At 47.9% G+C, this 26993-nt stretch overlaps 1 protein-coding gene and 1 pseudogene across 3 annotated transcripts; one reads left to right on the plus strand and one right to left on the minus strand.

Annotated features, from left to right (window-relative positions):
* CAMK1G (calcium/calmodulin dependent protein kinase IG) lies at positions 1-26657 on the minus strand (the record flags this gene model as incomplete). Of its 2 annotated transcripts, XM_079698148.1 has the most annotated exons (12): positions 1-91; positions 671-1095; positions 1331-1418; positions 2883-2961; positions 3721-3833; positions 4908-4983; positions 6331-6454; positions 7090-7228; positions 9334-9408; positions 13073-13201; positions 18801-18921; positions 26615-26657. In XM_079698148.1, 11 exons carry the CDS (start codon positions 18890-18892, stop codon positions 1-3), a joined length of 1431 nt encoding a protein of 476 aa, XP_079554274.1. The 2 variants fall into 2 exon arrangements, with proteins under 2 accessions (XP_079554274.1, XP_079554273.1); XM_079698147.1 differs by lacking the exons at positions 671-1095; positions 1331-1418; positions 26615-26657 and having other exon boundaries at positions 18801-18892.
* LOC307070245 (small ribosomal subunit protein eS25-like) lies at positions 13581-13957 on the plus strand (annotated as a pseudogene). Its single transcript has one exon. The product of its transcript is annotated as a small ribosomal subunit protein eS25-like (transcript).
* Positions 26658-26993: the final 336 nt, after the last annotated feature.

The following is a 26993-nucleotide window of genomic DNA, read 5'->3' on the forward strand; positions in this document are numbered from 1 at the left end:
TCACATAATGAGACAGACTCCAGTCTGCCCCACCCGGCAGTGGGAGCTGCCGCTGGCTTTAATTGGCACCATGACCTCCGATTTGAAGTTCCTGGAAAGGAAATGGAGCGGCCGGCTATGATGGAGTATTTGAGGGGGAAGGAGAGCTGGGACAATTCTCTGTGCCAGTGGCTGCCGCTCAGCCCTCCCTTTATGAGGTTCAGAAAGTACGAGCCTTTATAGAAAAGATGAATGAGATAACCGAGCCCCCAATATCCCCCCAAAACACAGAGGCCCTGGAAACTCAAGGAATCTAACGCCCACCACTCACATCTACCCAGCTTTCTGCAGGCATTTATAATCCCTGTTGCCTCACTAAACTTTGACAGTACCTCTGTGGGGCAGGCTGAGCAGGTATGATCCAATCAACCCATTTTACAGATGAGCAAACTAGAAACAGAGATATGGATTGAAATGACAGTGGCCACACAGCTGGTGAGGGGTGGGGACAGGACTGGAGGCATTTCCCTTGACCCCCTCCTCCCCCCGCCATCCAGAGCTCTTCCACCCTACAGAGCTGCCCCCAAATGGGAGAGGCTCTTTGGTCAATTTCTTTCAGCTCCATTGCCTGAGTTCTTTCAGGCCCAGGCTAAGCAGGGCTAGGCCTTGGGCTTTGGCTGAAATTACGTACTGTTTTCTGTTGGCCTTTTTGAGGAGTGTGGGCTCAGAGCAGTAGGAGGACTTCCCTTTGGTCCCGACGCTCAGGCAGCTGGAGCAGCGGCCGCAGGGCCCGACGGCCAGGGGCCCCTGCTGCATGGGCACAAGGCTGCTGCTGATGCGGAGGGAGCCGTGGATCAGGCAGTTGAGGGACCTGCCCCCAGGGGCAGTGGGCCGGGGGCCATGCTGGCAGGGCAGTCGGGGCAGGGCAGGGAGGGCCACACTCTGGTCCAGGGCGGGTGCCTCGGTGATGGTGATCTCAGGGGAGCTGGGTCTTGAGGCTTCAGAGGCTTGAGTGATGGGTGGCCTGTGCTCCACCTCCGGGCAGACACCTGGGCTGTGCAGGTTCATGTGCAGCTTCCGCATGTGGTGTACCACGGCTGCTGCATTGAAGGCTTGCTGAGGAGATACGAGACCAGTCTCTGGCCGTCTCCATACTCAGAGGGCCGTGAGGCTTAAGCTTTCCCTTTGCCCTGGGACCTCTTGAAACTGATGTGTGCACTTCTCATTTCAGAGAGGGTTCAGGGAACTCCAGGGTCTGCTGGGAGACCCCAAGGAAAGCCCCTCCCCATCTGCCCTAGCCCAGCCTCCAGGGCCTAGACAGCCTGCCCGCCTCCTGGAGAGGACAACTCACCCTCCACTTGCTCTTGGCAAAGTTCTTCTGGATCTGGAGGCTGACTGACGGGTAGATGTCCCGGTGGAGGGCTGTGTTTCCATTAATCCTGTGGACGTGGAGGGGACCCATGGCTAGTGGCGGTTACAGGAACTCAGCCAGGGGTTGGGCAGGGGGCTGGGCATGCAGGTCCAAGGTAAACTGAGCAGACTGCCTCAGGACAAGGGCAGCCAGAGCTAGGAAAGGGCTGGAGCCAGGGCTCCTCTTTCAGCCGGACAGGTCATAGGGGGCCTATGCTTTAGAAACTTGCTTTAGAGCTGGGTGGGCAACATATAGCCTGTGGGCCAAATCTACTCATTGCCTGCTTTTGTAAATAAGATCTTGCTGGGACACAGACGCGCCCATTCATTCAGCTATGGGCTATGCTGCTTCGGAGCTGCAACGGGCAGATTGAGTAGTTGCCGTGGAGACGATATGGCCAGCAAAGCCTAAAATATTTCCTATCTGGCGCTTTATAGAAAAAAAGTTTACTGATCCCATCGCCCCACCCCATGTCAGAGGGCGTTTGGGCTGTCACCATCCTTTGGCTCAAAACTTTGCTCAGAACCCATCTTCTCCTGCAAACCTTCCTCAGTAAAGCCACCCAATACAGGCTGCCCTTTTCTTGTCCCCTCAGCCTGTTATTCATCCATCTCTAAGTGTCCCTCAGACACTTGCCATGTACATAGTATTTTCTAGGTACTAAGGGACCCAGAGAAGTAACAGACGTGGCCCTGATCGCTAGGGGCTTACAGTGTAGGTTGGAAGCCTTGTTTCATGCCATGAACTAGAGTAATTCATGGTGAGCTGTGTCATGGATAAGGAAAGACGGGAGGTCTGTCCAGATTGCAGGAGGCAGGGCTTTAGAGAAGGACAAAAACTGCTCTGGATCCTGAAGAATGCTACATCCCAGGCAGGGCATTCGATGTGGTGAGAATGGTATGACCCAAGGTGTAATGTGGGAAAAACTTGGTTTAGAAGGTGGGGAAGGGCAGGGAGAGCAATATAGCTATTAGGCCTTTCTGGAATACAGAAGGTACGCTGGGAATCCTGAGAAATGAAGTTGGAGGTAACAGGTCAGGCCAGATTAGGGAAAACCTAGGCTTGCTGTGGTGGGAATTGGGGAGCTTGTAAATTTCCCAGTAGGGGTGTAGCATGAAAAAAGAAGTGTTTCAAGACTTTATTTACCTGCTTTACCAATTGGTTGCTTTGTGATTGTTCTCAAAGCACCTTGCATGGAACAGACTTTGACCCCAGAGTAAAATGATGCTCTTAAGGACAGGGCAAAGTTACCTGTCTAGCTGTATCTGCCTCCTGAACTTGGCTAGAGGACCCAGCTGCCACCACTGGGTCAGAATCCACTTACTTAATTGCTATTTTGTTCCCTAGCTGGATCTGGTTTGTGCCCTTTGGATGTCACACAGTAAACAGCTAGGGCAAGCAGACTCCAGGGAAACATGCTGTGAACGAGTCAGCGTGGTGTTTGCGGAAAGACAGCTGAGGGTCTAGAGCCCATCCCCCATTCCTCACTCACCAGGGGTGCCTCAAGGCCTTCTCACAGGTGTACCGCTCATTCGGGTCCTTCTCCAGCAAGTGGCAAATAAAATCCTTGGCTGGGGGAGCAATCAAAGATACAACAGATAAGGACCAGATTTCATGACTGATGGAAATTCACTTCCAGGCTGGTGGGTGGCACTGAAAGCATCTTTAGCTCATCTTCCAAAGAGGCAATTTTAAGAGTCTTGAAAGAGAGAAAAAACCAAACCACCTAACAACAACCCACCACAAACCACCAGAAAGGCTCTATGCAGCCGTGTCACCCACCCAACACTGTAGATACATCTCTGGGCACGAGGCACCAACGTGCCTGATGCCATGCGGGTGCACATTTGCACCAGTCAGGGGCCAGCCCCGCACATGGGCACACGTGTGAATGCTAGCTTATCCCAGCTCTGATCCCCACTTAATGGACCCAACAGCAAACACTGATAACCTTCCCACACACAGACATTGCAGACTCCTGACCTTGATATGTGAAAGGCAAAACTTGGCCTTGGTTTTGCCACTCCTGCCTGGAACACTCCCTTGTGCCTGGCTCTGCCCTCCTGGCCCCTCATCTGAACCACCTCCTCTGCAGTTACCAGACATACTGCGGTTCTGCCTCCAGGAAAACAAAAGCATGAACCTGAGATGCGAATCACTTACTTGGCCTTTGACCCAGATGAAGATTTCTTCACTTTCCTTGGAGCGTGTTCTGTTAGATTCCCCAGGGACTGTCAAGAGCCAGGACTGTCATCCTTTGTTAAGCTCTTGTCCCTTGGCAGCCTCTGCCTTGAGCCTGTTATTTTGTCCTCCACACTGGCTGGTCTTACCTGACTCAGAAATGTCATCCCAGAACGGAGACTCAAACTCATAGTAGCCCTCCTTGATTTTCTCAAAAAGCTTAGACTCAGTGTCTTCATAGAAGGGGGGGTACCCACACAGCCTGCAGTGGAATAGGAAGGTACATGCTGCTGAACGACCCCATCCTCCCTGGGCCAACCTCTCCCCTCTGTCCAGCCTCCCACTATATACACAGGCAGGCAACATAAAGGTCCCCACCAGCAGTGTGACCAGGACATGGGTCTGCCTCTGATTCAGGAATGATGCAGGTTCTGTCAAGTGTTTATGCAGGAATCAAAGCTTGGAACAGGCCACCCTGAAAGGCCTCTTTGAACATTATATCCCCCAAACCCTCACCACCTCTCCACATACTTCCCCTGACTCTCAGAGGATATATAAAATATTTTTAAGAAGGATGGTAGAAATGTCCACTTGAATGTAAGTTTCATGAGGGATTTTTTTAGGCTCCTTTGTTTGTTCGTCATTCTTCAGTACCTAAACCACTGATTGGCACAGAGCAGACAGTCAATGAATATTTGTTGAGTAGATGAATGAAGAGAAGCATTATTCAACGTAAGCTGAGGAAATAGAGAAATGCATCCACACTAAGGAGTAAATGACTAATCGCAGGTTATTTTCCTAAGAGCAAATTTGCTATAGGTGAGAAGGGATGCTGGGGAAGAGGCGGTGAGCAGGTTTGGAAGGGAGAGCCTGAGAACGTGTGGAGAGGAGCAGTGACCAGGTTTGGGTTCATCCAGGCCATCATTTTGCCTTGGGCTGACGTTGCCAGGAGAGAAATCTGAGATGTGAACATTTTGCCCACTTGGCTTCTAAGCTTAGCTTGGCTTCTCCCTCTTTTATTGCTCATTCCACAGAGTGGGACTCAGTACATTTATAGACAGTAAACGGGGGTGGGGTGCTTAAAGATGGAGTGCCATGTGACTGAACAGTGGGTTCACACTGAGCTCTGTTTTTATAACCTGGTGGAGATCAGGACAAGAGCCTTTGGAGCTGTGTGCATAAGTGTGTGTGTGTGCGCATGTGTGTGTGTGCGTGTGTACATGCATGTGCTTTGGAGGTGGATGCTGCTCAAGGAGCTGAGATGGGGAGGAGAGAAGAAAGGGTGAGCAGGCTCTGAGGTTCTTCAGGAACTGAGCCAATGCCAGCTTCTACTCACAATATGTAAGTGATGACGCCAATGGACCAGCAATCCACAGCCTTGCTGTAGGGTTTCTGGGCCAACACTTCCGGAGCTGCAGCAAACCAAAGGCAGAGTCAAAGCTGAGCGGGGCAAGAGAAAAGGCTGACGGGTGAGGGACAATTGTCAGGAAGCAGCTTATCGAAGAGGACTAGGGTAGCGCCTGGGGTAGTGTTGTTTTTTAAGACTGAAAATTCCCCTAGGGCAGGGATTGTGTCTTTCCCAGCAGACGAAATCTTCCTCCATCAGACTGAAAGTTCCCATGACAGGGCCTATGACTCCCCCATCAGACTGGGGATCTCCAGGGCTATGTTTTCCCCATTAGACTGAGTACTCTCTGGAGGCAGGGCTTATATCTCCCCACTCAGATGGGGGACCCCCAGTACAGGGACCTTGTGTCTCCTTTCAGACAGGGAAATCTGCAAGGCAAAGGCTGTCTCTCCCACTAGATTGGGATCTCCCTGAAAGCAGAAGTTCCATTAATTGAGGACTTCCATTGAGTAGTAACTGTCCCATCAGGCTCTGTTAGCTCCTACCCCATCAGATCAAGAGCTCCGTGAGGGAATGGGCCATGTCTTCCTCTGATTAGGAGCTCTAGGGCAGCAGTGAGCTGCTGTCTGCATTTATCCCAGATACCAGGGATTTGTATCCAGTGGACTCAATACGTGCTGGTAAGTGACCAACCTCTCTTTTGGGGAGAGAGAAGATTCCTTCTGTTGAGTCAGGGTTCTGCTTCCCACTCCCAGCCCCAATCAGGTGATGAGTGGCTAAGAGGGAAGGGGCAGTAGTGGATGCTCTGAGTTTTGGCTTTCTCCCTCCTAGATCCCATGAATGCTCTCTCCTGGTACCCTGCCTGCTCTCACCTTTTGGGGGGCCCTGGAAGCCTATAGCGCTGTTAGGCAGGAGGCCCCACTTCTGCCAGTTTCCTAGGGTATTTTCTTGTGTGTATGTTTGGGGACCCATATTTGAGTTCCTCAGATTCAAACACAATACTGTGCCTCCAGGATACCACCAGCTGGGGGGCTGAGGTCTTCTCCAGACTAGGAGAAAGTAGAAGGAGGTCTAATGGCCAACCTCTCAGCAATTTACTCATCTCTGGGTTTGTGATCTTTTCTCTGTCCCTGGTCTAGATAAAGGCAGGGAGTCTGTCTGCAAAAGTGAGAGCAAAAGTACAGACAGGAGGAGTGGGAAGGCTCAGGGGTAGGATGCCTTTGAAGATGTAGGATTTGTGAGCAGGAGGGTCCAGATGGATTGGCTGGCCCTAAACCTCATAAGTGACTGTACTACCAGGATCACCCCTGAAATTGAACCCTGTCTCCTTACAACAGTCCTTCTTCATGAATAACATCCATGTGGTGGAATGTAGCCAACTGGTCAACCTCCCTTCTGTTCCTAGACTCACCCACGTAGCCTGGGGTCCCACAGGCAGTGGACATGACACCATTCTGCTCCATCTTGGAGAGGCCAAAGTCTGTGATCATGATCTTAGAGTTCTCCTCAGGGGTGAGGTACAGCAGATTTTCAGGCTATGGGTGAAGAGGAATATCATGTAATACAGGATATAATCACCTGAAACAAGAATCACTTTCCTTCCCCCGTTATATAATTTCTTAGGGAGCTGCATCCTGTGCTCCTGACTTCAAAGCCAGACTAATCTCCCTCCATTCTTCCTTCCTGCTTCCTACAGGACCTTCAACCCCACTAACCCAGCACCTTGAGTTTTGGTTTTGGCCCTGACTTTGCTTAGCTTTATAACTATTAATGTACTAACCCTTCCCTCTTCTCATCCCTAACTACCCTAAGACTGTTTTGCTTGTTGAGGAAACCAACCCTTAGTCTATTTTCTCTGATCTCTCAAAAGTCTGGTAGGTGTCTGTTGCAATGTTGACTTTCAATAAGTATTTATTAAATTTGACTGTGGCTAAATTCAAGAAATGTGTGGATTATTTTGGTAACCTAGTAGGGTGAGGCCTAGTGAAAAGTTCAGGAAAAGGCTGATGTGCAAATGAACAATGATTGTTCAGTCACCCAAGATTTGTTTTAGAATCTGAGGGATGAGCTAGTCTAACCCTCTCATTTTACAGAGCTTAGACGTCCCATGACTCATGCAGCTTCCTAAAGGGTCATTCCCTGTTTCCCACTGAGGGCCCCGCCTTGGCACCTTTAAGTCTCTGTGGACGATGCCATTCTCGTGGAGGTATTTCACTGCTGACAACACCTGCTGGATCACCAGGCTGGCATCCTTCTCTGTGTAGACACCCCGTTCCAGAATCCGGTCAAAGAGCTCCCCACCAGAAACACTGCAGGCACAGGGGCAAGTGCAGGAATCCAATACTTATTTCAGGTCAAAGGGACATGAATTCATTTGTTCTGTAGCCCTGGGGGCACAGCTTTGGTGGAACAGGCAAGTGCCCACAGACTGTGATTCGAGGGGTGCAGGGAGAACTACTCCAACCTCAGAACACACTCTTTGGGTACCTGGAATGATATCACTAGGGAGTCATTTATTTGGGTCAACCATTGACCTCTCCCTGGAAACTTTTTTTTTTTTTTAATGCAAAATGCCTCTGGTTAGGGTTTTGCAAGAAGCCAATAATCAACTAACACAACATTGTAAATCAACTATACGTCAAAAAAAAAAAAAAAAAGGAAGCCAATAATTGCTTCCTGTGGACACATTTCTTAGCTGCCGTCTTTCCTGGCCTAGGACACAGGAAGCCATGATGCAAGGGAGAGGTGAAGCTGAAATCAGACGAAGTAGGAAAGAGAAGGAAGGCAGATGAGGCTAACTGGGCTTATGCCAGGATTTCTTTCTTCATTTTGGAAAGTTGAGCTACCTAAAGCTGAAATTATGAGGTAGAGTCATAGAGTGACTCTAATAGTAATAGTGTTTTTAGGCTCACATGGTATGGTATCTGAGGATTCAGAGGAGCTTTAAGATCAGGCCCAACCCCCATGTTTTGAATGTTCTCTCCACTATTTTTGCCAATTTTTCTAGACAGTACTGGAACACATCAGTGGCAGAGAACTCACTCCCTCCTAAGACAGACTGTTTTATTTTTTGTCACTTTCTTACTATTTCTATATATTATGATGTAACCTGATTCCCTGTAGTTTCTGCAAGTGACACTGGTTGTGAATATGCACACGTGACAGCACCATGCAGCAATAAGGAAGTAGAATTTCTCTAATCAAAATGCACACAGTCCTACTCCTTTTGTTTCTGTCCTGAAGCTCTGGGCTCTGCTATGGGAGCTAGAGGCCCATGAGAAAGATACTCTTTGTACACAGGTATGAATTCCTGACTCAGACTGGCCTGGGTCCTGGAGCTGGTGCTCTAGGAGGCTTGACGTACTTTGATGACATCTAAACCTGCCCACCTTTCTACCTGGATGACTGTGTGCTAATTCTGTTGACTTGGCTTCATTAAGGTGCCACATGGTCCCTGCTTACTTGTTAGTGCTGCTCTGGGCCCCTCCAAGCTCACTACCTTGACTGCTTGCTACCACTATTCACTGGGCCTCAGGTGAGCCCAGGAGTTAATAGCCTGAGTTAGCTCGTTAAAATTTCTGAGGAATCAGCCTATCAGTCAAAAACATTGTATCCAGCTGTGCTGAGATTGCTGGGTGATATGTGTGTGTGAGTGTGAGTGTGTGTGTGTGTGTGTACTTTATACACAGAAGCATCTCTGAGCCTAAGGCTGAGCCCTCAGGAGCACTGACCAGCCCTATAGTAGTCACTCTCAGGCATAGCTCTTATTTGGATATGACAGGGACATGGACACCTTTCTAATGGGGCATCATTTCTGTCCTACACACGGGTACACACACAATATCAGCTTATTGTTAACATTGGGTGCTTCTCTTTTGAGAAAGTCATTCTTTCTATTGAATTGATATCTCTCTACCTGTGGCTTCTACTTCCATGGTAATTTTACCCTGGAGGATGTTAAAATATTTAATGCCCGGTTAAGAGGACATAGACTGACTGGTCAAAATGGACTCAAGCTATGGTGCCAGAGAAGGGTTCTGGAGGCCTCCTGCTATGTCAGGCATTACCCCTTCAATTGTGGGGTTGTGGGGAGGTCCAGAAAGTTGGGGGTATAGGGAAGCAGGGAAGGATGGACAGGTTAGGGCCACAGCTATTTGCTGACCAGTAGGAAATATTTTAACAAGTGGTAAGGTTACATTGGTACATACCAACTCAATCATCAGCCCTAGTTTTACCCCTCGGTCCACTCAGAACACATCCATGACCAGAAGGAACTCTTGGCATTTCAGGGTCTCTTGCACTAATTCTTGATTTGTCTTTTAATCACCATCTTTCCCTCATCACCGACCAACCTCTTCTAGTCCTCTAAGGCCCCGCAAGACATGTGTGGAGAAGCAGGTCACCTTCTACTTACAGCTGCATGACCAGGTAGTAGTGAGTGGTGCTTTCATAGATGTCCTCCAAGGTCACGATGTTTTCATGCTTGATCCTGAGGAAGAGTAAGGGTAATGGAGAAAGGTATATGGTTCAGGTTGTCCAGACAAAGAATGCAGATCTAGCCCAGCTGGACTTTCATTTCTTTCAGAGACTATTGCTGACAATGTTTAGGAAGATAGGGTCCTTGTGAAGCCTTCCTAATAAGTAGGCAGTCACAAAGAAATTCCAGAGAAAAGATTCCCAGAATGGTGTTCAGTTCATATTTTTGAATGGGTAATTGATCCTTGTGCCTTCAGGGAACAAATACTTCATTGTTACTCCAGGAATCTCTTTAAACTTTACCAAAAGAGAAAGTTAAAAGAACTGAGGGAGGCTAGCGGAGCATCGATCACTAGGTTATTCTACAAAATGGGTATCCAGGTCTCCTTCAGAAACATCACATGAAGTGTGATCCCTCAACAGGTGGGATTTTGGTTAGCTAAGCCTCCTCATGGGTAACCACTGAGGAAGTGCTACAAAATTATTGTTCCAGGATATTGTGCGAAGTAAGACAGATGCTCATTTTGAGGGTCAGTTCGGTGGGATACCTTAGATCAGTGATTCTTAAGCAGGGGCTCTTTTGTCCCTGAGGGGATCTTTGACAATATCTAGTGACATTTTTTACTGTCACAATTGGGGAGGGGGGAAGTGCTCCTGGCATTTAGTGGGTAGAGACAGGAATGTTGCTAAACATCCTACAATGCTCAGGAGAGCCCTCAACACAACAAAGAATTAGCTGGTTTAACATGTCAAGAACAAAGTAAGAGAGTAGAACTGACATATACACACTACCAAATGTAAAATGGATGGCTAGTGGGAAGCTGATGCATAGCACAGGGAGATCAGCTCGAAGCTTTGTGGCCACCTAGATGGGTGGGATAGGGAGGGTGGGAGGGAGATGAAAAAGGGAGGGGATATGGGGATATATGTATACATATAGCTGATTCACTTTGTTGTACAGAGGAAACTAACCAACACTGAAAAGCAGTTACACTCCAATAAAGATATAAAAAAAATAAAATGTCAGTAACACTGAGGTCAAGAAACCTTGCCCTAGATTACCTTTGTCTGGGATTACTCAGAGGCTGAGGCAAGCAGAATAATCATATTAGCTGCGGGGTTGGTTTCTAGGCAGCATCTCTGTGCATGCCCATCCAGGAGAAAAGTCTCTAAGAAGTTTTACTCAAGGCTGTGCAGCACAAGGGTTAACTTAGACTCGGAGTCAGTTGGACCTGAGTTCAGGTCTGACTCAGGCACTTACTAGCTGGGTAACCTTGGCTGGTTTACTCAGATCTTCTAAGCCTCACTCTCCTTGTCTGTAAAGTACATCTTTCCCATAGAATTATATCAGGATGAAAAGAGATAAGACGTGTAAAATGCTTAGTACAGTGCCTGGGGAAATAGAAAACACATAATCAATAGTAGCTAGCATCTTTAAGATATTAAAAAAAATACAGACCCCATGCAGTGGCTACATGATGGATTCAACTACATTTATAATCTGATGATGCTAACAGTAATTTATCGATGATTTACTCACTGAACAAATATTTATTGAGCACCTATGCTGTTAGAGACTGGTGATACAATGCAATGATAAGAAAGACCATCTTAGTCCTTGCTCTCAATGAGTTTACAGTCTCTACCCTAATCTCCCTGAAGCCCAGACCTACATCTCTAACATCCTACCAGACGCCTACCTCTATGTAGAGAGAGGTGGATATTTATTCAATATATGTAGAGGTAGGTGGATATTTATATTCAATATATTGCAACCAATTTCTATTTCCTCTCAGCCTACACATTCTTTTCATTTGCACTCCCAAGTAATGATATGACTGTCCACATAACAGCTCAATCTCAGGGTCTTTTTTTTCCCTTAAATTATACATATATATTTTATTTACCCTTTGATATATTTCATGATAAACATTTTTTTCCCGTTTTAACCATTTTTTAAGTGTACAGTTCAGCGGTATCAAATACGTTCACATCATTGTGCAAAAATCACCTCTGTCCATCCCCATAACTGTTTTCATCTTGTGAAACTGAAGCTCTATGCCCATTAAACAATAACTCCCTGATATTCCTTGCCCCCAGACCCTGGTAACCACCAGTCTACTTTCTGTCTTTAGGATTTTGACTATTCTAAGTACCTCATATAAGTGGGATCAAACAGTATGTATCTTTTTCTGACTGGCTAATTTCTTTTAGCATAATGTCCCCAAGGTTCATCCATGTTGCAAACAAACTGAAGAACCTCCTTCCTTTTTAAGACTGAACAATATTCCATTGCATGTATATCCACATTTTGCTTATCTGTCCATCAACTGATGGACACTTGAGTTGCTTCCATGGTTTAGTTATTACGAATAATGCTGCTATGAACGTGGGTGTACAAATATCTCTTTGAGATCCTACTTTCTCAGGGTCTTTTTAATGCTTTTCTTATTTACACTCCTACCAGCCCACCCCCAAACCTGATCACTTCTCTCTCTGAAAGATTTCTTGAACCCAGTCTTCTTGCCACCATGTGATCTTGCCACTACCTTTGCTTGCATCCTCATCCCTTGCCTCGATTATTGAGAAAGTCTGGCAATTGGTGTCCTGTCCTCTAGGCTGGCATCCTCCAATCCATCCTCCACCACCATGCTTAAGAGGGATGGCTCTAAAATATAAATCTGATCATGGGACTTTTGACTTAAAATCCTTTGAGGACTTTTCTTTGCCCACAGAATAAAGTCAACATTCTTTATCACGGCATCTAAGACCCTTTATTATCAGATTCCACTTGACCATTTTAGTTTCATCTCCTGTCCCTTGACGGTACTCACTCTCAGTACAGGGGCTTCCAATTCTAACTCTCCCCTAACATCCCTTGCCCATCCATGATTCTATGTTAAAGTTTATGCTACTCTTGGCCATACTTCCCTTTCTGTACTGCCCCTCCTGCCTCCACAAAATTCTACTCATCCATCAAGGTCTGTCTTCTTTGAAAATGTACCTAAAACACATACTCGTGAAAACACACATATAGGCAACCTGTATCTCTGTCTCCTCTGAACTCTGCCTTTTGCTGTGTGGCTCACATCCAATGGGACTGGTGTTACTTATGGGCACCTTTGACTGTTCACAAAACGCGAGCCCCTGAGGGTAAGGAATTTTGTTGGTTTCATCCTTGTGGACTTGATGCCTAATAAACTTTTGGCTCACCATAGGGGCTCCGCAAGGGTTTATTTTATGAGTCCTGCTCTAAACATTTGATGATTTGTTCGTGTCAGCTCCCTCATGATAGTCGGAGTGCTGAACCTGCATTTGCTTTGGAAGAAACTGAGGCTCATTTCCAAATCTTGTGCTGCTTCCTTAATTATTGATTCTTCCTGGTGTTGGCCCTCAATTGATTTTTGGTCCTTTGAGCTAATTACCCTGTGGTTTATGTACACAAACCAACTCTGCTATCAGTTGATCACTAGTTAATTTGCTGGGAAAAAAAAGAAAATCAGCCAAGACAGCTGTCTGGCTAATATAGCTGATGGATCAAACTGACCCATTAGCTCAATCGAAGGGAGTAATACCTTTGGGTGTGCAAATTCAGCCCCAGTCCTTCTCGAAGGTAATTTGTGAAGGAAATGTTGTGATCCCACGGTTGCACTCGACCAACCCTAGGACCCACTCACTTTTTCAACACAGCGATCTCATTCTCCAGGCTGCTGTCCCGGAAGGCAGGCGACTTTTTGATGCACTTCAGGGCAAAGAGCTTCCCAGTTACCCTTTGCTTCACCAGGAAAACTTCTGAAAAAGCTCCTCTGAGTAGAAGACACCAAGAGATAAAAATTAGTACTGGCCGGTAGAGAACATTGCTGGAGGCAAAATTTGTAGATGAAAGAAGGTGTGACTGGTAAGTCATTTCATTGTCATTGTGGGCACCCCGTGGAGCCGTATCCATGGCAGACCCCATCTGACATGGCCTTGTGTTCTTTCTTTCACCTATCACGTGGGAAAGAAAAGATTCTATTACAGACTCAGGGACTAGGCAGCTGCTCTTGCCTAGTTCCATAAGTTGGGAATGGTTCCCAGAAACTGCTTTAGCTCTGGAGATTTCTCCACTTGGCAAACCCATTAAAGAGAGGCCACTGCTGATCTCAGCAAGGCGGCAGTGATAGCACTTGCTCTCCCAGCTTTACTATGCTGTCCAAGGACGACAAGAAGAAGAAAGATGCTGGAAAGTGGGCCAAGAAAGACAGAGGCCCAGTGAACAAATTTAGGGGCAAGGCCAAAAAGAAGAAGTGGTCCAAAGGCAAAGTTCGGGACAAGTTCAATAACCTAGTCTTGTTTGACAAAGCAACATATGAGAAACTCCGTAAAGAATTTCCCAACTGGAAGCTTATAACCCCAGCTGTGGTCTCTGAGAGACTGAAGTTTCCTGGTTCCCTGGCCAGGGCAGCCCTTCAGGAGCTCCTTAGTAAAGGATTTTTAAGCTGGTTTCAAAGCATAGAGCTCAAGTAATTTACACCAGAAACACCAAGGGTTGAGATGCCCCAGCTGCTGGTGAAGATGCATGAACAGGTCCCACCAACTGTACATTTTGAAAAATAAAACTTTATTAAATCAAAAAAAAAAAGAGAGGCCACTGCAGAGTCAATTTACTTGGCTTCTCCCAATGTGGTGTGCTGTGTGGTCACTGTGTGGCAGTTAGAAGTAGCACTGGGAGACAGGGCTCTGACAGTGAGAGAAAAAAGACTCTTGTATCTGTTTTAGATAGTGATGATTGCCCTGAACCAATGATCAGCGGCAAGGGAGGTGAGCACCCTCCTGCTCAGTAGGATATGTGAGGACAAAACGGAACTCAGCAGCTCTGGGCAGGCTGTCTGAAGACAGAAAGTATGGAACCCAATGGGAACACAGGGTAGGATTCCAAATTGCAGGCTTCTTGGTTCAAGGGGGTCCTCTGGAGACAAGGCCATAACAGCAGTTAGCAAATAGTGGATGCTGGAGCCCGATGGCCCACATTAGAACCCCAGCTTTTTGGGTAACAATTCACTTAACTTCCATATGCACAGTTTCTTCATCTGAAAAGTGAGAATGTCAATAGTATCTGATTCATAAGGTTGTTTAGAAGAGTACCTGAGTTATAGATATAAGTGCATAAAAGTTTTCTTGAGATCTAGTAAACTACATGTGCTAGATACTATTATTCTTATTAGTACTATTATTATTTGAATACCAGTAGGGAGAACACCTGATCATAACAAGAGGCGATAGAGTTTAGGTGAGGAAATAGCTGAGCCATCCTCTCCCCAGCCATCTGGGGATTCTAGCATGAAGCCCCAATAGCAATCAAGCTTGTGTAAGGACATTCAGAATCTGCATTAGAAAATACTTGGTGTTTCCTGTTTCCCCCAGCTGCACTTGGAACTGAGTTAATTAGAGCCTTCAGAGCTTGCTCTATTCATTCATTCATTCATTCACTCGTCCCTCTAATCAAGATTTATTGAGCACCTACTGAATCTTAGACACTTGAGATAAAAAGGGAAGTGTTTCTGCTCTCAAGGAGCCTGTAAATTAGTGAAGAGCACAGACAAATGAGCAATTAACATTCACTTTGAAAAATGTTATCAGGCATTACATGAATGCTTGTTGAGCTGACAGAACCTCTCCGTGTTAGGCACTGGGATTAGTACTGGTCTAGCTTAGAATCTAGCGTGAGAGACACAGATCAGTGGGAAGTATTATGAGACCACAGAAAATGGACACTTCAGACAGGGCCTCTGCTATGGTTGGGCGGTTACACACTGTACAATTCCAGCAGATGCCATCACCTTGGAGCCACTGTACCTTTTCATACAATAATTATAAGAACATTTTCACTCTGGACAGCAAGCTAGAGAAAAGGGCGCTTTTCCCTAATGTGTCCAAACTGACCACTTGGGATGGCGGAGAAGCACATCATTTGTGGCTCTCTGACTTAAGAACACACTGAGCTCAGTTTTAAGGGATCAATGAGAGTTAGCCTAGGGAAAAAGCAAGTTGGAAGTGATGTTTCAGGTGGGGGTGGGGAAGAAGCATGAGAAAAAGCCTAGAGGTGCAAGACAGCAGGGAGAGGCGGGGCTGCCTCCAGTAATCCAGCCTCTTTTGCTAGAGTGTGAGGCAGGGAACGAGGGGAGACAAATGTGGATGGGCACCAGGTCCTGTGCCTGGCAGCATGTGGAAAGTGGTCAGTGTTTGTGTGATGGATGGATGGGTGGATGGGTGGAAGGAAGGATGGATGGATGGGGAGGAAGTTTGGACGGGGATTATCTGTGTGTTCTACTCATCTTGAGACCCCGCTTTCCTTATTGTAAAAGGAGAATTGAACCACATGGCCTTAAAGATTCCTTCCACCTGTGATGTTCTTGGGTCCACCTTCAGATTTCTCCCCTTTCACCTGTATCTTTAGAACCACACATGGATGGTCCCCTGATTTCAAAGCTGACACCCACTCTGGGTCCACGTGTAAAATGAGATCAAACCTTCCTGGGGGATCCTGCAGTTTGTGGTATCTCCTAGGGTTGTGCAATGTTGTGGTAATTACTGCTCTTTTGGCTCAGGCTGCCTTGCATTGTGCGTGTGTGCAGGGGTGGGAGGTGTGGTGTGTGTGTGTGTGTGTGTGTGTGTGGCAGGGACAGGGGAGAGGGATTAGAAGACTTAATTGTGCCATTTGTCAGACTGGGGAGCAGAGAGCTAGTTTTGAGTGGCCAAGGTTGTTTGGGTCAGAAGGCAAGATGGACAGAGGCTTCAGAGCCAGGAGCAAGCACTTGCTGCAATAGATCTTGATTTGCGTTTCCTGCTCTGAATAGCCCTCTGCTCTTGCTGGGAGCCTGGGTGATGGAGGAGGAAGGGAGGAACCAAGAAGAAAAATCTCTTCCTTGGCAGTGAAAGGAGGAGGCCCGGGACTTGGGTGATGTACCCTCTGTAATGGATGAGTTTTGCCCAGTGTCCCTACAGCTGCCCAGGGCCCTGAAATTGTGGGTGGCATCTGGGCAGATTTCACAAAAGCCTGTTTTCCCTGGTGGGTTGTTCCAGAGGAGCTGAGGACTAGAGGAAAGGGGCCTTTGTCATGGGATTCTGGCTTCCTGAACAGGGGAATCAGCTCTGTCTAGCTGTCCCCTCTGTGGAGACCACCTCACCTGGGTAACTCTGTGGGGTCTGCAGCCTGGGGCTGCCTGTCCCCATCCTGAGCACCACAGAGGTGACTTCTTAGCTTTTGTTCAGCCTTAGCTGCTGCAACAGCTGTGACTTGTCCTGTCTTGTTCACCTGCTTCCCTCAAATTAGTGCTGGGCTGGGTACATTAGAGCCACCAGCAACACTTAAAATACAGATGCCTGGGACTTCCCTGGTGGTGCAGTGGTTAAGAATCTGCCTGCCAATGCAGGGGACACAGGTTCGATCCCTGGTCGAGGAAGATCCTACATGCCACGGAGCAACTAAGCCCATGCGCCACAACTACTAAGCCTGTGCTCCAGAGCCTGCAAGCCACAACTACTGAAACCACGTGCCACAACTACTGAACCCCACACGCCTAGAGCCCGTGCTCCGCAATAAGAGAAACCACTGTAATAAGAAGCATGCGCACTGCAATGAAGAGTAGCCCCTGCTCACCGCAACTAGAGAAAGCCTGCACACAGCAATGAAGACACAACACAGTCAAAAAAAAAAAAAATATATATATATATATATATAGATGCCTGGCCACTGGATCCTAGCCCCTTAAATTTCAGCTTAGTAGTCTGGGACCAGGAACCTGTATTTTTCAAAAATTCCCTAGACTAAAATGATTTTAGGGAATTATTCATTTTCTTGAGTGTGACAATGATATTTGTGAACGTAGAAGAAAATGCCCTCATTCTTAGGCAGGGCCGACAGAGGACTCAGAGGTGATGTGTCATGATGTTTGCAAGTTGTTTACAAATTGTTCAATGCAGTGTGTGTGAGTGTGTGTTTGTGTGTATGTAAAACAAATTAGTAAAATGTTAACCACTATTAAATTTAGGCAGTGGGTATATCGGAGTTCACTGTACTATTATTTCCCCTTTTCTTTACTTAAACATTTTCACAGTTAAAAGTTAGAGGCATAAGCTCCCCAGGTGGCTCCAACATCCTCCTGGGTTTCAAAGCTGCTTGGCAGACCTCACTGAACTCTGTAAGGGTGGCATGTGCTGCCTCTCAGAATCCTATACCACAAATCTGAGCAGTTGGTGAGTACGCTCTTGTCAACCTGGGCTTATTTCTCTCTCCTTCTCTGGACTTTTGGGCTGCTTAGCAAATCATTTCAGGTTCACTCATGAGCATTGTCTCTCTCTCCTGCCCCAAATCCCCTCTCTAGCCAACCCCATCTTGACAATGGCCCTCCATGGAGGGTGGAGGCTCTGATGACCAGGGCGGCCGCTGCGATCCTCCTGTGTGCAGAGTGTCACCCTCGCCTGGGATGGGAGGGCTCAGAGGCCTCCTCTCAGGGCCGAGCTGACTCCTTTGCGGCTGCAGAGAGAGTGTAGGCAGCTGTCACTGCCTGAGGTCACTGCCTCCTAGCCAGGCGGAGGGGGCTAAACTTAGCCAATTTGGCTAAAGGGAAAGCTGGCTTGAGTGGACAGCCCACTAAGGGCCCCTCATGTCCCCAGCCCAATTAGCCCAGACTAATTAGCTGGCCAGATTGGGTTCTGAGACCATGGGAGCTGGTGGCCTGGAGTGGGTGCCAGCCTGTGTCAGAGGCTGTGACCTCTCGGAGGAGGGGTACGACTAAGTGGAGAGTCAGTTCCAGACAAGCTGTCTCTGCTCCACCAGCCATGTAATCATTGTCACGGGGGAAGGAACAGACACCCCAGAGGCTGGTAGGAGTTTGGCTACAGCGTGACTTTATTTTTCCAACATGGTACTTAAATATGAAGCAGAAAGGATGGTGGTGGTGGGAGCCGATTCAGGTGTATGTAATCCATCCACTCTCCAAGCCTCAGAAGCTCCTTTTTCTGTCTATAGCAGACAGTGGGTTTGACCTGTTTGCTGCAGGGGAGAAATGAGGAAGCTGGGTGAGGAGGCCCAGGAAGGTTCTAGAGTCACTGAGTCTCCAGAACTCCTCTTTCCTGCAACCAGGGCAGGACTCACAAGTTGTCACAGATCTGGAAGCAGGGCGGGGCCCTCTGGGAGTAAGGAGGCAGAACCCTGGGGAAAGGCCTGGATTGTTCTCTGTATTACCCCAAGGTGCCTTTCCCTAATCTACCCCCTGAAGCCCCTACTCTATTCCCTGAGAGCTATTGAGATAGTGTTACAGCAGCCTCAGCCCAGTTTATCATTCTCTGCTGGCCCAGGATGACTCTTTTCTGACTCCCCACAGCAGGCAGCCCAGCCACCCTATCCTCAGCCCCAGGACTCACGATCCCAGCACTTCCATGAAGATGAACGTTTTCCGGATGTTGGTGGTCTGTTTCTTCCAGGAACTGCAGTCATCTTCTTCCTTCCGACCCATTGCCTCCAGAGTTGAAGCTTCTGGGGATGCTTGGTTTGAGGAAGGGAAGAAAGGGTCTGATCAGATAATTCCTCCAATCGGATGAGAACAAGTTGTAAAAAGAATCTAAAATACATCCTGCATGTAACAACTGGAAGGAAGGACTGGAAGCAAAACCTGGGTAATTGGCAAAAATAAGACGTATTCTCTCCACTTACTTTTTAAACTACCATGATAAATTTTATTGACCGTCTACTGCATGCCCATTGTGCTTGCCCCATGCTCATGGAGTTTAGAGTCTAGTAGTGGAAAATCCACTTTGAACAAACATACATAAGGGCAATAAGACATACACGAATGATTAACATGGGACTATCCACCTTGAAGGCATCTGGGCTGTTTCTTAAGATACCAAGTGATCGCCCAGGTATTTATTCAGACTACCGGGTCAGCCGCCCTTCTTTCTATTATCACAGCTCTGATGCCACCTCCGGTCATTACTTTTCTTAACTTATGGGTTAAGTGAATGAATATTAGATGAATGAGCATTGTGTTTCCTCTGCAAATCCCATGACATTTAGCACAGTGCTGGAAAAACAGTTATTCATTAAAATCTGAATTGAATTGTGTCCTGAGCTTACATGAGTTCTCTCAATACCATATTTATTCAACAGTCAACACCTATGATGTGCCAGGGGCTGTATGTATATGTACCCTGACTGTATTCCTCTAAATAATACCTTCGGTAAACTCTCCTTGTTGATCAATGGATGTCATCTGTTTCCTGTTGGGACCCTGACTGATGTAATGAGAAATGGAGAACCAGAGAAGTGGTCTTAGCTTCTAGTGAGGTAGATAGAGCAGATCTCAAATCTTTTATAAGGATGATTCAGAATGATTATCTGAAGATCAGATAATCTAGCCAAGGTTATAGAGCTAATTGTTTACAGTCTAGATTTCTTAGTCAAGACTAGGAACAGAAGCTATGCATCCCTCACTGTATCACACTGCATTCTAGCCCCCTGACACCTAGTTCTAGGGTCTTAATTAATGTTTTTCAATACGTTTTTAGACAAATGAGTTCCTGTTACATTTCATTGCAAGGTAAAATTGCTTATGGTACTTAGTGTATAACCCGGTGGCCAGGTGAAGAACACAGGTGATGGCTCTGCCTTCCTAGGGCCGGGAGGCTGGAGGGGTCAGGAAGCGAGCAAGTCAGCTAACATGTATACAGTGACAAAGTGTGGGTAGATCATAAAAGAACAAAACCTGAGCTTGTTAGAGGGACAATCAGGAAGGGTCTTATTTAGATGAAGGTCAGGGGAGGACTCACGTCATAAAATAGGTTCTGTGATACAGGGGGAAACCTCTTCTGCCTTTAAGTGACAACTGTGAGGCTTAAGACCCTGGAAATAAGAAGAATGTGACACAAGGATGGTCCTTGCTAGGAGGAAGAGGTGTGGAAAGACTGACAATTTTGGCCCAAGTGGATCCTGAGAAGGAGATGGGGAGACAGATGGTGTAGTTGTCAGAAACACACATCTTGCTTTCACCCTCTTGTAGTAAACATCCATCTAGGAATGGGGGAGATCGGGGACTTGGATGGATGGGCTCCCCAGGACTCTGCTGGTGGGAGACCCTAAGCCTTGGAGGAACTCTGACTTCAACACATTTAACAGTCATCACGGGACAGGCCCAGATGGGGGAGGTGAGTGAGTCAGTGTCACATGACCTGCAGGGAGTCCAGAAGTTCCTCAGGGCCTGTGGGGGCTGGACCCACGGCTGACCAAACTCCATGCTCCGTGGCCTCATGTTGTTAGCTTGGAATTGACCACAGTGGGAGTATTTACACCATGGGAACAGGCAAATGCTACCATCAGGGCTTCTCCTCCACTCCTCGCCCCATCCCCCAAGAACCAGACGTTAAACGTTTACCAGCTCACCTCTGCCCACGGCCCTGGTGAGGGGATATATTGTTGCTAGGGCTCCTGTCAACCAGGGTCCAGAAGAAGAGACGGCTACAATCAGGGCTTCTCACATGGAAGCAAATGTCTGGGATCAGGGCTTTAGTGGAGGATGTCGGCCTGATGCCCCAGGGGCCAGATGGGACCAGGCACACCTCAGAGGTCACTAGTCAGCCTCTGTGAGTTCTCAGAGGACTGGGATCTGAGGTCCCTGATAAGTAGGGGGCCCCCTTCTCCCCTGCCACAAACAGGTCAAGTAAGTACCTTATAACATAAAAGGCAACCTTGAAAATGGAACAGGAGGAGAAAAGACCATCTCAAGGCTGTGTTTTCCTGAAAGATACTGGATCAGCCAAATGAGACTCTTTATTAAACCTGAGATGCTATAACGGACAAGTTCAAATGTAAAGTTGCCCTTTGTACACTTTTTGCTGCCTGGTAGGGTGGGAATTCATGGGGAAGATTTTATAGGAAATAAAGAAGCTACATCTTCTTTGTACATTTTAGCCTAGTGTGTAAATGTGCAACCTGGCTATATAATAATTGGTGGCTATTATTATGAAAAGCACATGTGGGAAATGTTAAGCATTCTTTAGCATTCGATACAGCTGAATGTAGATCTGGTGTACCCTTGTATCTCCAGACCCATTTGTTGATTTGTTCCTTTTGGCAGGATGGCAGCACAGAGGGCCCACAGCAGTTCAGGGCACAGGCACCGGCCAGAGGAGGACTCGCCGGGCATGCAATGGTGGGCTGACCTTGAGCTTCAAGGGCACAGTCTACAAGGTAGAGACAAATGAACCCTGACTGGCAGAGATTGCTTTGGGGAAGATGAAATATTAGAAGAGAGAGCTATCTTTAGCCAGATACTATTCTGCAGATTCTTAGCCCCAAATCTAGCAGCTTCCACTTATCAGAGCTGTGCTTGGACCAATTGCTTCTTACTGTATAGACACAGGACAGCTGAGAAGTCTTGAAGGATGTAGGGGATGAGGGCCAGGGGCTGGACCTTAAAAGGAGCCTATCAACAAGATTAGTTTGTGTGACTCCCTCTCTGTCTCTCCCCTCCACAGAACAACTGGGCTGTAGATGCCCCTTTTCCAGGTAAAGAGCCAATCAAGGGCCTTCTTTCCAGCACAGGCCCATCAGTGTGGCATGCATCACTCCCCCTTCTGAAGCCCCCGTGGAATGATGGGTCCACTTTCCAGGAAACATCATCACCACATTAGCAGATCTGTACTCACTGCTCCTTCTTTCTCATTGCTCTTAAATAGCTTAAAAACATAGTATTCTTAGCCTAAGCTCGGCTATAAGAAAACATCTTTCCCACCCACCCTTCCTCCCATACACTCAGCCCTAACAATTTAGTTCCAGCTTCAGAGCCGCATGGAAAGCTCAGGGACCCTGATCTGAAACTCCACTTCATTGCCACCCCTCCTTGACCTTGGAGAAACCTCAGGGCCCTGGTGCCCTGTGTGCTAGGGGTCTAACTGTGGGCTCTGAGATGGGGGGCGGGGGTGTTCTATTGCTGCATCCTGCTTCTTTCCCTGAAAATCCTCCCTCTCCTCTCTCGACTTCTGTAATTGAGGTCCTTTCAGAGAAAAAGAAAAATTCCGAGAAGGTTGAAACTCCAATATTGCTCTCACTTGGTTCTAAAGTAACCCCCACAGGGCAACACCAGGCTCCTAGTTCCTGCTCTGTTGTGTGGTCTTCCATATGACAGATGGCCTTCCTGATCTCTTGGGAAAAAATTTCACAGCTAGGGAGGAGACTACAGAGGGAAAATTTATTCCTAAAGGGCAGGCTGCACAGCCTTGAGGTGGACGCTACCCCTGAGTGTGGCGCTTTCTGAGCTTCTGCGAATAGGCGGGTGGCATCCAGCCTGGCTATTTATGAGTTGCTGGGGAGAGATGCTCAGGCTGTGAGCCCAGGAGGCAGGCACGCTTCACATGCTTCTTTCATGGAGCATTGCTGTCCTTCTCTCCTTCCCAGGCTCCAACTGGTCACAGGGGCAGCAACTAGACCCAGGCAGAACCCAAAGGCACGTGACATTTATCTTCAGGGGCCTCCTCATTGCCATCACCATATTACGTAGGTACCAAGTCATGTTATGACCCCACCCTGCCCAGGACCCTCTCTCTGGACACTCACTCCTGCCTGCCCTGGTCCACATGGCCTCTTTAGCCAAAGTTTACTATCTTGAGTCATAGCCACTTAAGACTCTGCTCTGAGGTGCTTTTAAAAAATTAATCAGCAGGGCTAATTGCTTCAGAGTGTCACCCCACCTGATGAGACGTCCCAGAATCTCGGGGGCACCATGTTTGAATCCAGAGGCATTCAATTCAGTCCAATCCAATGTCTGTTTCCCAAACCCACAGTAGATTCCTAAACTGGATATGAGTAAACTAGAGGAGATGGACACACGGAAGGGGAGAATCTTCGAGTAGCATCCCTGCAGCCTACAACTCCAGATAATGGCTCTCAACTCTGCCTATGGGAAGAGCCTTCTCCAGTGCTCTCACTTGAGGCTTCTGAGCAAGGAGGCATGAATGACCTGGAGGCATGGTGGGCAAGCCTCAGCCTTCCTGTGGGACCAGGTGTGGCTCCTTTACTGACCCCAGAGGAATTTGCCCACCCTAAGACCACTTCTGGGGTTCTCCATTCCTTGTGAGCATGACTCAGAAAGGGCTGTGGGTCTTGGGAAGGAGGTTATCAGTTGTCTTATAAGCACATAAGAATGTGCTCCCTGTCTCCAGGTTGGGGCACACAGAATCATGGCAATACATAAATTGTTTGGTTATAGAGGAGCCTAAAGACTAAAGCTGGGACATTTTCTTTCCTGGGTCTGGCCTAACACAGTTTCCTGGACTCTGGCCTATATTGGACTTCTCATCACCCTCTGGATTGAGAGGCACACTGGAAAGAGGTCAAATTCTGGCTCCAGTCTTGGCTTGGCACCAAGAAGTGGGCAGCCCCAGGCAGATCACTGTACATCTCTGGGCTTCCACCTTTCTCCTTAGTAAAAAGAGGAAAATGGACTAGATTTGGGTTCGTTGACATTTGTTTTTTAGAATATTAGTCCTAGGAGACTCTCTGTAAGCAAAGCAGATTTGCTAACTGCCCCTTCCTGGAGATTCATGTTCCGTGTTAGCTTATGAAAGACTCTGGGGGCTGTTAAAGACACCTGCTTAATGCTTTTTAACCTAGTGTCCCTCAACTTTACTAGATTGTAACTGTAAATTCTTTCCTTTTGCAACACTTACTAGCATCCAGAGGATCTATGGTTGCTCAGAGCCTACTGGGGAAAGTGGGGACTAGGCCAGCTCTGATGTTCTGTGATTGTATAAATGAGCAATAGATGAAATTTCCAGCAGCCTGCTGTCATCACTCACAGCCCTGCTCTCCTCCTGGTGCACAGGCACGTGGCTGGGTCTGTGTGTGCCATCAGAACCTACTTCCAATTCATAGGCTGCAGCTGAAGTGGCTGGTCAGCTTGCCAGAGCTCAGGCCCTGGACCTGAAAAGCTCCTGAAGACTTCTGGCTGGACAGACCCTCCCAGGAACACTGGCTCCATCTCCAGCCCTCCCCCTAGTCTGGCATCTCCAAGGCCAACTGTGCATGCCAGTTTCTGTTCCCAAAATCACTGAAGAAGGTCATTTTTCAATTGCCTCCTGCAGTTTATTTCAGGCTCAAACCCACATTTAAGTTTAATCAAACCCTGCTGCAGTGACAAGCCAGAATTCTGTGCTTCTTTGTGTGATGGCTGAGGGGTCGACACATAAGAGTCACTGGAGAGAGCTAGGTGTGTAACTTATTCTTAATGTGCTCATTTTCCTCATCTGTTGAATGGGACTAATGATCCCTGCTCTGTTTATTTCCCAGGATTCCTGGGGGCTTCCAATACATCAACAGGCATGAAAGCATTCTGTAACCTCTAAAGTGCTGTGCAGTGAGCCCACTTTATAGGCACGTGGATTAAACACTGGGCAGAGAGAGGGGAAACAAACAGTTTAAATAGAGGTGAGCACACAGCAGGAGTCGTGAATCTGTTAGCTGGTCTCAGCTCCCACATGCCTCTCAAGTGTGACCCGCATCTCACTCTGTTTTTAAAGTGTTTGAAGACATATAATTTTTCATACATGTAGCCCTGAAATGCAAACCAACTACTTTATCTGCTACTCAACCAAGAAGGCAGAGATCTGTTGGAGCACAGAGTTAACACTGCCTGGGTTGGGTTTCTCCATGGGCTGGTCTCCACTGGGGTACCTTTCTAAGCAGGGTTCAAGAGTCATAGGTGTAACTGTGTGTCCGCCACACGCTGCCTTTAAGACCCACTCCCACGCAAGAGGCTCACTGTACTGCGCCCCCTGGAAGGTGAGAGAAGGGACCTCCACCTGGGAAGACGGAACAGGAGGAAGGACGGGCTGAGCTCAGAATGGCTGTGGCAAGAAGCTCTGAGTTCCCAGCCTCCCCCTCCCCCTCCCCCGCTCCAGGACACGGGTGTGACGGTCATCCACAACCCGTGCAGCTCCCCGGCACCATCACCAGCTTGCTTTCCACGGGGGTAGCTGCTCACCCCCAGTCTCCTTGCCCTTGACCATGGCCATGCACTAGCACTTGTAGGGCTGGCTCGCAGCCCGTTTGCAGACAGCTGCCCCCCCCACCTCATTCATGCTGCAGCCCATTCACTCCGCTGCCTCTGGCAGGCTGCGGCTGGGCCCCGTCACTAAGGGATGGCAGCTTAGTTCTGGCAGCGGGTACGTGCGTGACTGGGGCACAGGGGGTCAGGGAGGTGCTGGTCTCTTGGAAGGGGATTCTTTGTAGTCGCAGCCAGAATTGCAGAATTGCTCCCAGGCCCTAAGGTATTCGCTGCCTCAGACTGATCACCTGGGTGATCCCTGTGCTGGGCGCTTTACCTGCCATTATCTCGTTTAATGTCTTTCAAGGTAGGAATCAGGTATCATTAACCCCATTTTATAGTTGAGGTACTGATGGGTAGAAATATTAATAAAAATGCCCCCAAATCAAACAGATAGTAAGTGACAGAGCCGGGCATGAACCCCAGTCCATCAGACCCCAACAGCAGTCTCCCTGTCCCCCACCACGTAACCTGTTGCCCCTTTCCTGCGGGTGGTTGTTGGGATTTCACTTACCTCCGCCCTCATCCTTAGGACGCTCTCCTGTAATCCCACCAACCAACTGATTCCCCCTGGAACGCATGGCTGGCTCGGATGATCTGGGAAAGGCTGGATCCCGGGAACACTCAGATTTCTCAACACTGAGTCTGGGGCTGGCCATCTGTCTCTTGTCTAAGTGGCTCCTGGCTCCAGCTCAAACCTTTTCTCACTCTAACCTTGAGCTTCTTTCCCAAAGTTTTGCTCTATCTTTCTAAAGAGCGCTCTTAATACACATAAAAACACCCACACTCACACCTGCACCATAGCTATCTGTAATATCATGGAAAGGTCACCAATTATGTCAGAAGATCTGGGTTCAAATGCTATTGTCATCAAATGGATTTCACCAGTATCCAGCTTTGCCTTGTGGAGTCTCAGTGGAACCACTATTTGCCCCACCAGCCCGATGGGCTTGTCTTAAACATGATTAATTAAAAGCACATTCCTCACTGTAGAGTGTGGTTCCCATATCAGGTATTACTAAGCACTTTGTATTATGGCCTATTGGGTCTTGTCATTGGCCCTAGTTAAGGTTAAGTCAGTAGGACCGCCAGGGGCCAGGCTGTCTCCAGCCTCCGATCTGGGAAAGATCATCTCCTCACCCAAGATGGAACCTGCTTGACTCTCTTGACCCTTCTCAGAGATTTTCCTCCTCATCAATTGATCTGGCTCCAGAACAAGCAGCTGGCCAGCCACGCACTGCTGCCAGAACAGCAGCGAGAGCCCTGGCAGCCGTCCCCGGGAGCCTCAGGGTTAATGTTTGTGCGTCAAAGTTACGTGGAAAGAAGGGGCCACAGTGCGGACGGGGGTGGTGATGAGTCCAGACCTCCTTTTACCATTTTTACCTGAGAACTGAACTAGGGAAGTTTAAAGACAGAAGGGAGAGAGACCTACCCCTGGGGAAGGTGACTGACAGCGGTGTCCCTGCTGAGTTCTGCATCTTAACGCAGCGGGGGACAGGAGCGGGCACTGGGCCATGGA

Source organism: Hyperoodon ampullatus (assembly GCF_949752795.1).
Source record: "Hyperoodon ampullatus genome assembly, chromosome: 2".
NCBI lineage: Eukaryota > Metazoa > Chordata > Mammalia > Artiodactyla > Ziphiidae > Hyperoodon > Hyperoodon ampullatus.